Source organism: Asterias amurensis, chromosome 17 (assembly GCF_032118995.1).
Source record: "Asterias amurensis chromosome 17, ASM3211899v1".
Taxonomy (NCBI): Eukaryota; Metazoa; Echinodermata; class Asteroidea; order Forcipulatida; family Asteriidae; genus Asterias; species Asterias amurensis.
This window is the reverse complement of record NC_092664.1, coordinates 11,097,741-11,113,033: the sequence shown is the minus strand read 5'-3', so window position 1 is coordinate 11,113,033 and position 15,293 is coordinate 11,097,741. Positions and strand designations below refer to the sequence as shown.

At 39.8% G+C, this 15,293-nt stretch overlaps 1 protein-coding gene across 1 annotated transcript in view; it reads left to right on the top strand.

Moving 5' to 3' along the window:
* The first annotated feature begins 9,086 nt into the window (after positions 1-9,086).
* Positions 9,087-15,293, top strand: part of LOC139949784 (uncharacterized) — a 79,374-nt gene continuing 73,167 nt past the window's right edge. The window contains exon 1 of the mRNA XM_071948327.1: positions 9,087-10,446. Coding sequence (XP_071804428.1) covers positions 10,377-10,446 — 70 coding nt within the window. The 5' untranslated portion in view covers positions 9,087-10,376. The remainder of the gene's footprint in view (positions 10,447-15,293) is intronic.

Genomic DNA, 15,293 nt, shown 5'->3' with positions numbered 1-15,293 from the left:
CCAAAATTAAACATAAAACCTAATATTATAATTATTTTGCACTAAACCATAAATCATGGAACATTACTTCCTGTTCGAAAATATACTTGCCATTTTCGTCGAAACAAATTGTTAAGAACGAATTTTTACAGAATGGTGATGTTTTAAAACAAAAATCATACGAAAACGTTCGTATTATGCCACGGACAATGCATAAAACATGCAACATGCAAATTAATCTGTACAGAATATTTCATTTTAAAACTAAAAATAATTACAACAAACAAGTATTGGGATTCTGTTTCACACTCGTTATGTTTAAAATTCACTGGATGCCTGATCAACTTATGATTTGTATTTTCTTTATTCATAGTGTTTGTAAAACTAAACTATTTCATTTTTATAATATATATGTGTTACGTTCACACGCAGACAACTAATGGATGTAGGCCTGGAGGCTGGGTCTTGGGATGGGTTCTGTTACCATGGACATTTGGATAACTGCGGTCCTATGTTGCCCTTGGTCGTAAATATCGGTACAGCTCCATGGTCAGACTTAGCAATATCGCCGAGCTAATCCCCTTCCCCACACTGTTTGCAGTTAGTCTTTACCAACAGTTAATCATTAACCGCACGGTAGCGTATCACACTGCGTGTTTACCACCACCAAACCACCGGGGCGTTCGGCGCGCTCCCTCCCGCTAGAGACCCCTCGACCTCCACGGTCACCTTCTAACTTCCCACTTAATTTTTCCCCTAGTTTCGTGCGAGTCGTTTGTTTGCCACGATCGAGGCCTGCGTTTTAGGGATTGTTGCCACTGTTTGTCCAGATATTGTGTGACTTTCAAAGGAACTTAAATAGGCGGTGGGATCGTGTAAAGCAAATTGGCAACGGTCGGAACTTCAATCACAATGATATGTTTTGAAAGGGAGACTAACAAAAAAAATTGGCTGCTAATTTTTTTCCAGCCGTTTTTAATCGATTGATTCAAACACCCTTTATTTGCGCAAAACGAAAATATAAAAGTCATGCCAAATTAATTGTTCAAAGATAATTAATTCGTTTTACAATTATTTGTCTTTATTATAAGGCTGATGAGTAGGTATTTGTTGATGTTCGGTTTCTGAGGAGTTTTATTATACCACAAAAAGTAACTAAATAGACCCAGCTGTTAGTTATAATTGAATGATATTTATTGGTTATTGTTGTCTTTCTCTCCTTGTTAGATACTTTGTCAGCAGTTCGTATGCAACATTCTCATGAGAACGTTGTGCGTGCTCCAATGGTAGGCCTAATTGAAAACAACACTAACACTTTCAACACAAATTGAAACGAATCTAACCTAACAACAGAGACCGCCCTGTATTATTTTCGTCTCAAATTAATGGCTTTTTGAGGGAGCTGTAAATGCATAAATTTGGTGGATCTTTTTAAACCTATTATAACGTGCCCTTTATAACGAGGTTGGTTTTATACTGGTAGGCCTATAATACAGTCGGGTGGAAAGAAGCAAAGAGAGAAAGAGAGGCGGGGGGGGGGGGGGAGTGCTTAATGCACGCAGAAGAACTTCAAAGGGATGGTTTTATTTTTAAGACAATTCATAAATTTTATAACGAAGAATATTTATTAGCAAAAGTGTTTTATCAATAGTTGTTGTTGATGTTGTTGTGGTTGTTGTTGATGTTGCTGCTGTTGTTGTTGTTGTTGTGCTGTTGCTGGTGATGCTGCTGCTGTTGCTGCTGCTGTCGTCGTCGTCGTATTCGTCGTCATCGCTGTTGTTATTGTCCATGTTCTGGTTGTTCCTTTTCTTGTTTCCTGTTCTGTTCATGTTCTTGCTCATAGACAAGACGTGTGTTCCGCAGTGGTAATATGTTTGCTGTAAATGGTAGACCTATGTTTGTACTGCCAGGAGACAGTAATCCCAACGTACAGACTGTAACCACTTAAAGGCAGTGGACATTATTGGTAATTACTCAAAATAATTATAAGCATAAAACCTTTCTTGGTGAAAGTAATGGAAAGAGGTTAATGACATAAAACATTGTGGAGAAGCGGCTCCCTCTGAAGTGCCATAGTTTTCGAGAAATAAGTAATTTTCCACGAATTTGATTTTGAGACCTCAGATTTAGAACTTGATGTCTCGAAATCAATCATTTAAACGCACACAACTTTATGTGACAAGGATGTTTTTTTCTTTCATTATTATCTCGCAACTTCGATGACCGATTGAGCTCAAATTTTCACAGGTTTGTTATTTTATGCATATGTTGAGATACACCAACTGTGAAGGCTAGTCTTTGACAATTACCAATAGTGTCCACTGCCTTTAATCAGCGTCTTCTAATAATAGTGACCATTCTCACCCTTGTCCACACTAACCAGCATTGGTCGACCCCGGCTATACTACGCACATATTGACAGAGGCAAACTCTAAACCGCAACAACACCCCGAGTTTCCATTTGACTTTCTACTCCAACTCAACACCTGTAAAATCCCAAACACGACCACCGCGCTCTAATAATCTACCAGTCATCAGGTGACCCGGTCTCTCCCCTATGATTGGTCGGTAATAAGCCACGCCAACCTAGTCCACAAACAACAACCACATCGCTGCTAATCATTTTGCAATTAAGCAGTATTAAAATTGTTTTCTTCGCGTTGCGATATCGGTACCTGCTTCTGATCCCGGTGGTGCGATAAAATGACGTCACTTCCGGATTTTTTAGGCGCGGGCTTATTACTTGGGCATAATACGTACGGTTCCTGCATGGTCTTTTTGTTTATCCACGGTGTGTGGATTAAATTGGGATCGGTCGGATCAATTCAAGGATTAACACTCTGTGACGTCAATCCACCTCCCTCAATCAGCAGTTTGTAATCTAAAGAATTTCATTCAAATTAGTTCTAAAAGCTAAAAATAGTGAATGTATTTAAGATGCAATGCAATATTACAAAATAATTTATCTTCCTACGTAGTTGTTTTAATTCTTCTTCTTCTTTAATTTGAAAAAGAAAACGCCTATTTTATCTTAACTCATTACACACATTCCTTTCAGTGTACGCCTTCAGTGAATCACCTAATAAGCTACACCTATAGTCAAGACTTCGTAAATCGTATCCGGCTACGATCCGACTCCAAATTCGTTTACGATCGGCAATCTCACATAGACCGTTTTCGCAACCACTCGGCTTTGGATTCGGCTTCAGGCTTCGTTCTCTCGTCTGAAGCCCTGAGCATGTACGCAAAGCACGCGCAAAATTGTCGAAACAAACGCGGGGCCAAGCCACTAAAAATCTGGGGCCGAAGCCGTGGTTTTGAAAAGGGCCACAGCTCCATGCTCTGAGTAATTGGCCCCGGTAATACCAACGACACTAAAATTGTGTGTTTTTCGTACAATTTGTGAATTAATTTGTACTAAAAATGGGAAGTCAAAAACTAATTTACATTTCTTTTACTCAGAATCTATCTTTGGTTTTATTGTTTGGGCAGACATTGCTTCAAGGCTGTCCGCCCTTCTTGTTAAATTGAAAAGAGACAAAGCATGGACCGTGATTTCGGGTTGAACAAAGAATAATTGACTAAGAGTGGAGTGGGACTCGAACCCACGACCTCCGGATTAAGGCGCTCTACAAATTGAGCTATCTAGCCACGTTTTCGGTCTTGCGTCAATCGAAACCAAACACAGTAAAACATGAATTATTTCAGTCACTTCCCGCGTCCATGTCTAATGTAATACCCCGTTTACACATAGACGCCGCTTCTACTACGGAAAATTTAATGACCGAGAGCGTGGACCAAACGTGGGAGGATCTCCATGAGCGTAGTTTGGTCGGGATGGGATCTCCTAAGGTCGGGAAGCTGCATGCTCTCCCCACGCTTTATCTTGAACATGTTCAAAATAAGAGTAGTCGGATCGTGACCAAAAATAAGCGAGCAAAGTCGTGGGAACGTCATTATCGTAGAAGCAGCGTGGTAGCATCGTGGAGATCTCTGTGGTCGTAATAAAAAGTAATCGTAGCGGCAGCTAGAAACACATTGTACGTAGAAACAGTAAAGTTGGGCGGAGTCTTGAATTTGCCATATTGCTGGATTTTGACGGCGATCATACCCCGACTTGACATTTTTTTGAGATTGTGATGATTGGCTTGATCTCCGTATGGTCGTAGTGCTGTGTGAACGGGGTATTAATTATAAGGCAGTGGACACTATTAGTAATTAGTAAAAATTGTTAGCACGAAAACTAACGAGCACTGGAGAGTTGTTGATTATAAAATATTATGAGAAACGGCTCCCTCTGGAGTAACGTAGATTTTGAGAAAGAGTTAAATTTGTTACTCAATTATAGGCCTGATAAAATACTCTAGGCCTTTTAAGCATCTGAAAGCACACACATTTTTGTGCAAGGTGTTTTTTCTCTCATTATTTTCTTGCATTTTGGATGAGTCCAAACTTTCACATATTTTTATTTTATTTTATGCATGTATGTTGGGGTACACCAAGTGAAAATAATGGTCTTGGACACTTGCCTTTAAAGACAGTGGACACTATTGGTAATTGTCAAAGACCAGTCTTCTCACTTGGTGTATCTCAACATAGCATAAAATAACAAACCTGAGCATTTTAGCTCAATATTGGTCGTCAAAGTTGCGAGATATGAATGAAATAAAAAACACCATTGTCACACGACGTTGTGTGCTTTCAGATGCTTGATTTCAAGAACTCAAATTCCAAACTTGAGGTCTCGAAATCAAATTCGTGGAAAATTACTTCTGTCTCGAAAACTACATCACTTCAGAGGGAGCCGTTTCTCGAAATGTTTTATTATTATCAACCTCTCCCCATTACTTGTTACCAAGTAAGGTCTTATGCTGATAATTATTTTGAGTAATTACCAATAGTGTCCAGTGCCTTTAACACTCACACTCACACTAATTCACACCCAAGAAGCCAGCCAACTATTACTACTGCTACAAAGATGTTAATCCGATAGCATTATAATATTATTAATGTAAACCCCCAACACTCATTAGGGGCGGCAAGAACAAAAAGAATGTTGCCAAACAGAATTACCGATCGGACTGCTAGGCAACGGAAAATGATGTCAAGCAGGTATGCTAAATTCTCGATCCGTGATGCAATAGAGGACGCCCTCTTACCGCCGCCGCCCCCCCCCCCCCCGGAGAGTTACGACAATTTACGATTAGAAGCCATTTTGTTCCCAAGAAACGCATGGGCGAATACGGGGTGCCAGACTAGTCTGCCAGTTGGGTTGTGCTGCATTTGGAGACAACATGGCGTCCAGCAACCATGTGACCAAAGTAAACCGGTCCCTCCGTGTCGAAACTCTCTCAATACACACCTCTGCCCCTCCACACCGACTCCTCCCTGCCCCTTCCCCGTGCAAATTTAAAATTGGGGGCGGGGGGGGGGCACAAGCGGGTTAAGGGGATGGTCTGTTAGTGTTTGCGATCTCATTTGAGAGGCAGGATATGCGAGGCAAGACTCTGACCAGCGACCCCCCCCCCCACCCCTCCGTTGATGTCATTGCTCCACTCACAAACTAAACACATATACACATTCGCAACGAAAATAGGAAACGAGAAGAATAAATTAGAGCAGGAGCCCAGGGTGTAAGTCTTTGTTGTGAAGTTTAAACACAAATTTCCGTGCATACAGCAACGGTCCATGGTAGATGCCAATGTAAGGTAATGGACGTCTGTTATGAATAATATTATGTAGGTCCTCAAAATAATCTTGGGCTATCAAACAAAAGGATAGTTATACAGATTAAGTACAATTTCTCCCCTAATCTGACCTATGAGGATTCTTTACTTTCTACTTTTTTGGGGGATACACTCCGGGCCTTGGGAATCCGCCTTCGAAATGAGAAAAGGATGAGAGTTCCAGATGGTTGAATTCGTTCCTCTTTACTGTAATTTTTTACACTTAGCATTTTGCACTGTATACTATGGTGAGGGAGCTGGGGTGCACCCATAACGGCAGTAGGGCCCAATTTCATAATGCACGTAAGCTTAAAAACCTGCCAAGAACAGGTTGCTTAGCCAAAACAGGTCTCCAGCCAACTGTCGACAAAGTTTACACTAATGCGACTGGTGCCCTAGTTATTTTATTTTTTTTGCTAAACAGATAATTTTTTTTGTTTAACTTTCTAATTATTATGAGGTGAACTGACTGAAAAACGTTATTATATTTCCCCAATAACCTAAATTACAATTATATACTTTAGGCACTTGCACCGTGACGTGCAAGCATGTCGATGGTTGTGGTTCGTTATTGGACTTACAACACTTTGCTTAGCATGAAGTATTATTTGCCTTCATAAAAAATAACAGGATTACCAAACAAATTGTCCACGTGATTGACAGGATAAGCAAACAACAGCTGAATACCAGTAACAAGCAATATGTAACAAATGAATATTTGGATTATAAACCTGTTTTTATCAAGGCGGAAATTTCATGCTAAGTCAATTTGTTGTGCTTAGCAGCTCTATGAAATTGGGCATTGGTAGGAGTGTTGTATGTTTATAGTGTAGATATGTCCCAAACATTTTAGGCGGGGTTGTAGGTCATTACGAAAATACAAAGAAACACAAATTCCCTTTCGAGCAGCATTTGCATTCCCGCCTTTTTGTATTTTCTTTTGTAACTGTACTTTCATAAACAGTTTATGTGTACTTTCTGTTTGGTTTGGAAAGTACAATGTCGCAGTGTGATGACAACGCCCCCGCCCCCGCCCCTGTTATACCAAGTAAAATGTTTTTATTATTATTGTTGTTAAAACATTAACGACTGTCGATTGACAAACTGACACAACTTGACCTCTTTCTTATCTCAACGGAAGCAGACAATTTCCAACACGCGCTACTTTATTCAAAAATAATAGAATTGTTTCGCTTTGGAAACAAAATGAAATTATAACCAGTTCCGCTTGCTGTTTTCTTGTTCACTGTTATTGATAACTTTTCGGGAAAACCCTTAGTTTTTCCCTGCCATCAGATAAAACCCAGACCTGATGGGTTGAGCAGGAAGCTACTGTGGTTAACCGGTCCCCAAACAAGCACCCCAGGTTTCTCTTAAAGCCATTGGACCCTTTCGGTTCAGAAAAAAAAAAAAAAAATCACAGATTTACAAATAACTTACAGGGTTTACAGAAGGCAATGGTGAAAGACTTCTCTTGAAATATTATTTCATGAAATGCTTTACTTTTTGAGAAAACAGCAAAACAATATAAATTCTCGTTAACGAGAATTACGGATTTATTTTAAACACAGTCATGTCATGACACGGCGAAACGCGCGGAAACAAGGGTGGGTTTTTCCGTTGTTATCTCCCGACTCCGATGACCGATTGAGCCTAATTTTTCACAGGTTTGTTATTTGATATAGATGTTGTGGTAAAGTGTGGGCCTTTGACAACACTGTTTACCGAAAGGGTTCAATGGCTTTAAAGGCACTATGGGCCCAATTTCATGGCTCTGCTTACCGCCGAATTCTGCGCTTACGATCACGATTCCCCGCTTACGTGCAAGCGCCGAATCTGTGCTTGAAGCCTTGTAAGTAACACGGAGTACGCACTCGCAGAAGTCAACATTTACCGCTAACCCGTGAAACACGCTTGCCGTAAGCACAAAATTCCCTGCTTCGTAAGCGCCGATTCTGTGCTTACGGTAAGCAGAGCCATGAAATTGGGCCCTGGACACATTTGGTAATTACGGTAAAAAAAAAAAAATTACTTGTTAGCGAGCCCAGTACAGCATAAAAACTTACTTACGGCTCCCTCTGAAGTATTAATTGTAGTTTTTTAAATGCAAAAGAAATCTCACTCAAAATATTAAATGGCTTCACAGGCCTGGAATCTTTTAATAGTTTTTTGAAAGGCATCTGAAAGCAAACAAATTTGTGCAACAAGGGTGTATTTTCTTTCATTGCTCTCTCAACTTCGATGACCAATTGAGCAACAATTTTCAGATTTGTTATTATGCGGTTGGTGAGAATTGAGTTTACATGGCCCAGTTTCATGACTCTGCTCACCGCCGAATTCTGCGCTTATCACGATTCACAACTTATGTGCAAGCACCGAATTTCTACGATAGCCTTGTAAGCGTAGAATACCTAGTAACGTGGATTACGCACGGGCAGAAGCCAAAATTCGCCGATAACCCGTAAAATACGCTTGCCGTTACAAAAAATCCCCTGCTTCCGTAAGCACCGATTATGCGCTTACGGTAAGCAGAACCATGAAATTGGGCCCTGGTTTTTGACAATTACCAGGCGACCTGGGCCAAATTTCATGGCTCTGCTTACCGTAAACACAGAATTAAAAACTATTAAAAGATTCCAGGCCTGTGAAGCCGTTTAATATTTTGAGTGAGATTTTTTTGCATTTAAAAAACTACAATTAATACTTCAGAGGGAGCCGTAAGTAAGTTTTTATGCTATACTGGGCTCGTTAACAAGTAATTTTTTTTTTTTTTACCGTAATTACCAAATGTGTCCAGGGCCCAATTTCATGGCTCTGCTTACCGTAAGCACAGAATCGGCGCTTACGAAGCAGGGAATTTTGTTCTTACGGCAAGCGTGTTCCACGGGTTAGCGTCGAATTTCTGAGCGTGCGTACTCCGTGTTACTAGGCCTTCTCATAGATATAGAATTAAATAACTAGATCGGCCGCGCGTACATACGCGCCATTGCCTGTGTAGAAAAAAATGTTGTTCGCCATGGACGCGGTAAATAATTCACGTTCGAAAGGCGACGCGCGAAAATGAACACGGGAGATAGGCCTTTGACGCGCTAAATGTCACATGCTGACGGCAACAAGTCACGTGCTGACGGCAACGCACAGAAAATGTACACGGGAGATAGGCAATGGCAGCCCCCATGCCAGAACCCGCGTATGTACGCGCGGCCGATCTAGTTATTCTATTTTATATCTATGGGCCTTCTACGCTTACAAGGCTAGCGCAGAAAGCGGGGATACGTGATCGTAAGCGCAGAATTCGGCAGTAAGCAGAGTCATGAAATTGGGCTCAGTGCCTTCCCACGGGAAGGCCTACTAGTTTGGTAACCACTCGTGAAGTTAATGGCAATAACTTCTTTAATTGTTTTTTGTAGAATCCTACAGCAGCTTTGTATAGTGAGCATTTTGAGAAACTTCACTTCGAAGCAATGGATGTAAAAAAGTTATCAGTTTTTATCACCCAATTTTGAACCTGAGTAATTTCTCAGATTTATTATATCTAGGTAGGGTTTGGACAAAACCTCTTTGGATATTCGTTGATACTTAAAAAAAAAACCATAAAAAAGCGACCATTTGGAATGGAATTTTCTCATTAGTTTTATGAAAACCATTACAACGAACGGGATCAGACTACTGTAAACCTTTCAGCCTAGATTTCTTCTAATTTATGTGAATGTAGCATCATTGCTAGCCCACTTTGTTGAGCTACTAATGGCTCCATTAACAGCTCAAAAATTCAAATTATCTGAAGCAGCACTTTAAAGGAGGAAGAAGAAGAAGAAGAAGAAGAAGAAGAAGAAGAACAAGAACAAGGTGGGCTACAAACATTGCATGCACTGCAAAAATTGGGTTATAGATATGACACCCATCATGTCGTCACATCATAGGTCTACATGTAGGTTTATGCAAACAAAAATTAATGGATTTTAACTCCCCGTTTTGTTATTATTTTGTGACACTCTCTTTGGTATAGTATGTGAAAATACCCATGGTGTAAATTTAACACCCCAGTTCGTGTACAGTAATAGTTATTTCCCAACCCCCGTCACCCCAACCCACTTCCCTCCAACCCGGGCCAGCAAATTTGGAGCGCTTTAAAATGTTGGCAATTGTCCAACCATACTGTTCATTAAAACTAACTGTTGTAGAATGAACTCCCTTTTTATTCGCAAAAACTATATATCTACCAATACAAGAGCCGCTTTTTCTATAAGAGCCGCTTTAAACCATTGTGTGATATTTTTTAATGACTCCTCGACCAAAGTTTGAAACTTGTCCATAAAAGTGTGTCATTCATTATAATAGGGCAGGGCAAACATAGGAACAAAGACAGTTTATTGGACCCCTTGTAAATGTGAATTCAAAGAAAAATGTAGTATAGTAACAATATTGTGCACTAGCAATACACACGCCATAGGTTCTGTTGTGCCTTTGTTTTAGCGTTTGCCTGGTTGATTGTTCTGCGCAGACGTGTTCCACTCAAGTGACGTCACACCATGCTATATTTATCCATTTTGCTACTGTGTTACACAATAATTCGGGACGACCACACAGAGCACACCAAAACTACAACTCTGGGCCAAAACAACGACACATGCTGTCGAAATAGCAGAGAAATTCATCCTTTCAGACAACATGCCGAAGTCTTTCCTTATCAAGCATCAAAGAGGAAGTCCTGCACCAGTGGAGGAAAGGACATATACAGGTAAAACTCTCTCAAATTGTGTTTTTTTTACGGTGGGAAATGTGGTGGTCGAGTTTTGTTTTTACGTACAAAAATGAACGTGGTTGTGTGTGCTCTCCCTCCACCAATACACGTGGTTGTTTTAGTTGGGTATTTTGTTGTTTACGCTTTTTTTATTTAGTAATGGCGTCGTGCGTGTGTTTCTCTATTTTATATATTGTGAGCATGTTTTGCAGCCTAAATTTGGTTTCTGCCGATGGACGACTGACAAATAACAAAGGCACCAAGCATTATGCAAATAATAACCAATTAAAGCCATTGGACACTTTCGGTAAATAATATTGTCCAAAGGCCCACACTTCGTGTATCACAACTTATAAAATATAAAATAACGTACCTGTGATTATTTAGGCTCAATCGGTCATCGGAGTCGGGAGAAAATAACGGGAAACCCACCCTTGTTTTCGCACGTTTCGGCGTGTTATGACATGTGTTTAAAATAAATCCGTAGTTCTCGATATCGAGAATTGATAATTGTTATAATGTTTTCTCAAAAAGTAAAGCATTTCATGGAATAATGTTTCAAGAGAAGTCTTTCTCCATTACCTTCTGTAAGTTATTTGTAAATCTGTGAACTTTTATTTGTGTTCTGTTTCGAGAGTGTATAATGGCTTTAATTAAACAATTAAGTTTTAAATTTCTGCAAAGTTGTTTTCCGGTTGTGTTAATACTAATTTGTTTTTCTTCTTGGGGGAATCTTGAAAATAATGAAATAATGAAAATTATGAAATAATATAGTATCCAATTTACTTGATTGAAATATCTTTTTGTAAAAATGAGTGAAAAATTGTTGGCGCCATAAGGAAAGTTATCCTGTAAGCACAACAGTGTTTGTTACCAAAAAAAGTAAACAAAACAATTGTTTAAAATAATTAAAATTATTGCTGCATTTTTTGGAGGATCTTTTGCGTGCAGAATAATAAAAACTTTTTGAAGCCCCTCATACACATTCCAACCTAATCTTGGGATTCTTATGGTATATCAATGCTCAAATTTTTGCATTGAGTTGATTGCCTCATTCCGTAACGTGACTGGGCAACAGAGGGCGCCATCACTTTTGCGCAATTTGACTGTTGCGCAAAGGTGTGCGTGTGCATTAAATCACGTAATAGAGATTGCACTTCGTGTTTCCTGTGAGACCAGCATGTGATGACAAACTTCGGAGGTAGGGTGTACCTGCATAAAATTTTGCCTTAATATTCATAAACCAAGTGAACAACTTGCAAACATGTAATCATTTGGCCACAAAAGACGATTAAAAAACGAGTTTTGTACGGGCTCTTTCAAGGCCATTGGTAAAGCGTGGGGATCGCAAAAAACGTGTATCATGAACTTCATTGATATATTGTACCTGTATGGAATTGTCGCCAAATTGTGCAATTTTTTGAAGAGACAATCTTGAATATATGTAGAATCCTATTCTAAGTGAACAAATTGTGCAGACTATTCCCTCTCATCACAGTTTAACTGCTCTCAAGATGATTGTGCCCAAATAAATGTACAAGTATGCCTTTCCTACTACTGCCGATAGGTGGCGCTCTAATGAGACATTTCAACTCAATATGGGGGCAAAGTCCACAAGATCGCAGGGCCTGCATTGCTCAAACTACATACCAGTTTGTTTACAAGACCAGTTTCAAAATGAGAAACATATCTACACAGTTTTAAAACAAATATTAATGTGCATTTTAAGTGAAGATTGATCTCATTTTTATTGTTATAAGCATGCTTGTTTTGATTAAGTCAGCATACTGTATTGGTGTGTGTTATCTTATTGAGCAAAATTATTTTCAAAATCAAGAATTTCACTTTGAGGTATTATAATCAACGGAAAGACGTAGCACGCCAGACTTGAATGGTCATGACTTCCTAAATCTAAAAATCACTGGTCTCGGACCTAGGGGTCGATTTCACAAAGATTATGACTTGTCCTGGGAGGTATTAAAAACTTAGGGTAGGCCTAGTCCTAATTTAGGAATCTGTAAAGTCTTGTCCTAACTCGTAAGACTAGTCCTAAACTAAATCGACCCCAGTGTATAAAGGCTTACATACGTGGCAATCAGAGTGCCAGGGGTAGAAACTAAGTCCAAGTGCCTGCCAAATTTTATTAAAAGGCAGTGGACACTATTGGTAATTACTCAAAATAATTATTAGCATAAAACCTCACTTGGTAATGAGTAATGGAGAGAGGTTGACAGCAGCCTGGTTGATAGTATAAAACATACTAAGAAATGGCTCCCTCTGAAGTGACGTAGTTTTCGAGAAAGAAGTAATTTTCCACAACTTTCATTGCAAGACCTCGGATTTAGAATTTGAGGTCCCGAAATCAGGCATCTGAAAGCACACAGCTTTGTGTGACAAGGGTGTTTTTTCTTTCACAGTTATCTTGCAACTCCGACGACTGATCAAACTCAAAGTCAAATTTTCATGTTGAGATACACCAAGTGAGAAGACTAGTCTTTGACAATTACCAATGGTGTCCAGTGTCTTTAAACAATATTACTTTAGATCATTTCTCAAAGAGAGAAAACTGCAATGTTTACCAAAAGTTGTGACAAGGGCATTGTAAAGAGAATGATAGCGTTCCTGCATTTACATGCAGGCCACGGAGTCCATGACCTCCATTGCCCCTGATCTTGGCCTCGGTGCCCTTCAAAAGTCTTTAAGATTTTCCAATAGAAGTGCTCTTTGCAAAATGAAAATGGCCTTATGAGAGATGTTAAATTTGCGTCGGGGATAAAGAATATTAGTTTTGGTTTTTACCCATACACCGATGTGTGTTAGCACTGTATACTAAGTACTTTCCCGAGTCCTGTGAAAAAATATCACAGACATGTTACTCCGGTGGGATTCGAACCCACGACCCTTGCAATTCTAAAGCAGTGCCTTACCAACTAGACTACCGAGGTTGCCCTGTAGCTAGAGGCAGTTCGAATCCTATGTTTTGGCAGTGGGTACGGCAACGATATAAGAGATGTTAAATTTGCATCGGGGATAAAGAATATTAATTTTGGTTTTTACCCATACACCGATGTGTGTTAGCACTGTATAAAATGCCCTAGCCTTTTCAACATGTTCAAAGATGAAATTCCAGGCCTGCCCTTAAAAACATGTTTTTAGTGTTTCATGTTTATAATCAGCTGAGCACCCCCCCCCCCCCCCCCCCCCCCCCCCCCGTCTAAAGCCCATGCTGCCCCCATCCAAGCCTCTACCCAACCACAAGCCCCTCCCCTCCCTGAAGCAAACATTTTATTTCCTAGCTCCCAGGTCAAACTGTGTGCACCAAGAAACCCTCTCTCTTCCTCATATTAGACCGATCCATTAAGCTCCGCCCCATTGCGTATTGACTTATCACAACACAACGAAGGTCCGACACTAAGGTCCAACATGCGTGCGCGTATCTTGGCGTGCGCGGCAGAGTTGTGCAGAAGGGCATTGGAGAGCCCCATGTGTTCTTGCTCACACGTGCGTCGTGGGCGGAGCCTACTGGATCGGTCAATTCCTACTGTTAGCAAAAGTTTTGTCTGGGTTACAAACCTCTACCAGTACCAGCACAAATCTCAACAGACCCTTAAAACCAAAACCCACTTTCATAAATCCTCATAAAATTTAAACAGGTCTGTGTTGTTCAGGAAGTAGACTTTTGTGTGACATTGTCGCATTTCTTCTGCCAGCAACTATTTTTTACAATGTAATTTAAACTTCAATTGATGAAAATACTGAGATTTTATTGCTGTTTTTGCGCAAGTAACACTGTAATATATGCCAACTTTCACAAACTGATTGTATCTTTCTTGATAACTTTGCCTATAATTCAGTATTATATGGCCTATTGAAAAAAAACGATGATGCCCATTCTTTGGAGGCACTGGACACTATGGTAATGACTCAAAATAATTGTTAGCATAAAAACTTACTTGGAGAGCTGTTGATGGTATAAAACATTGGCTCCCTCTGAACGCAGTTTTTGACAAAGAGGTCATTTCTCACTCAATTTTTAAAATACTTCAGGCTCGAAGCCTTTATCAGGCATTGAAAGCACACAAATTTGTGCAACAAGGGTGTTTTCTTTCATTATTCTCTTGCAACTTCCATGACCAATTGAGTCAAAATTTTCACAGATTTGTTATTTTTTGCATGTTGGGATGTCACCAAGTGAGAATACTGGTCTTCGATAATTACCAAAGATGTCCAGTTGCCCTTTAAAGCATCCATAAAATATTATTGATTTCATTTTATGGGTAAATCACAATTTTACTAACTTCCGCAGACGCCAGCCAGAATCGCACAAATTCTGAACAATATAGGCTATCAAATGTTTTTATGACACAGTCAGAGATGTTTCCTTTATAGTTCATTTTCACAGCCTGAACTTCTACAATCTCCTTCCCCAATAGTGGGTGTCTTTTGCCCTCACCCCCCTTCACCCCCCCCCCAAAAAAAAAAAAAAACTTGAACATCCAATCTGTAACCTCCAGATGACTTCAATTCAAACCCTTTATGGCTTTGTGACATGCCCCAATAATATATTTACTCAATCTCTATTGTTGGAACCAAATTGAGCAGTAACAGCTTTTGGTGTTTGGTACACCTGTGATGAAAGGACTTTGTGGATTACATGGCACTTATGGGTAGACCTAAGGCTTGGCTCTTTTGTGTTCCCACAATAGCTTGGTTACTGTGATTTTATGGACCAGTGAATGCTGTAAAAAAGAAGTTGTAGAAGGGTTGTCTGGATCAATGGATCCTTTGTGATGTGTTTTGTTACTGGTGTATTAGGTTTGTTGAGAGCCTCTTTGTTGCTTGTT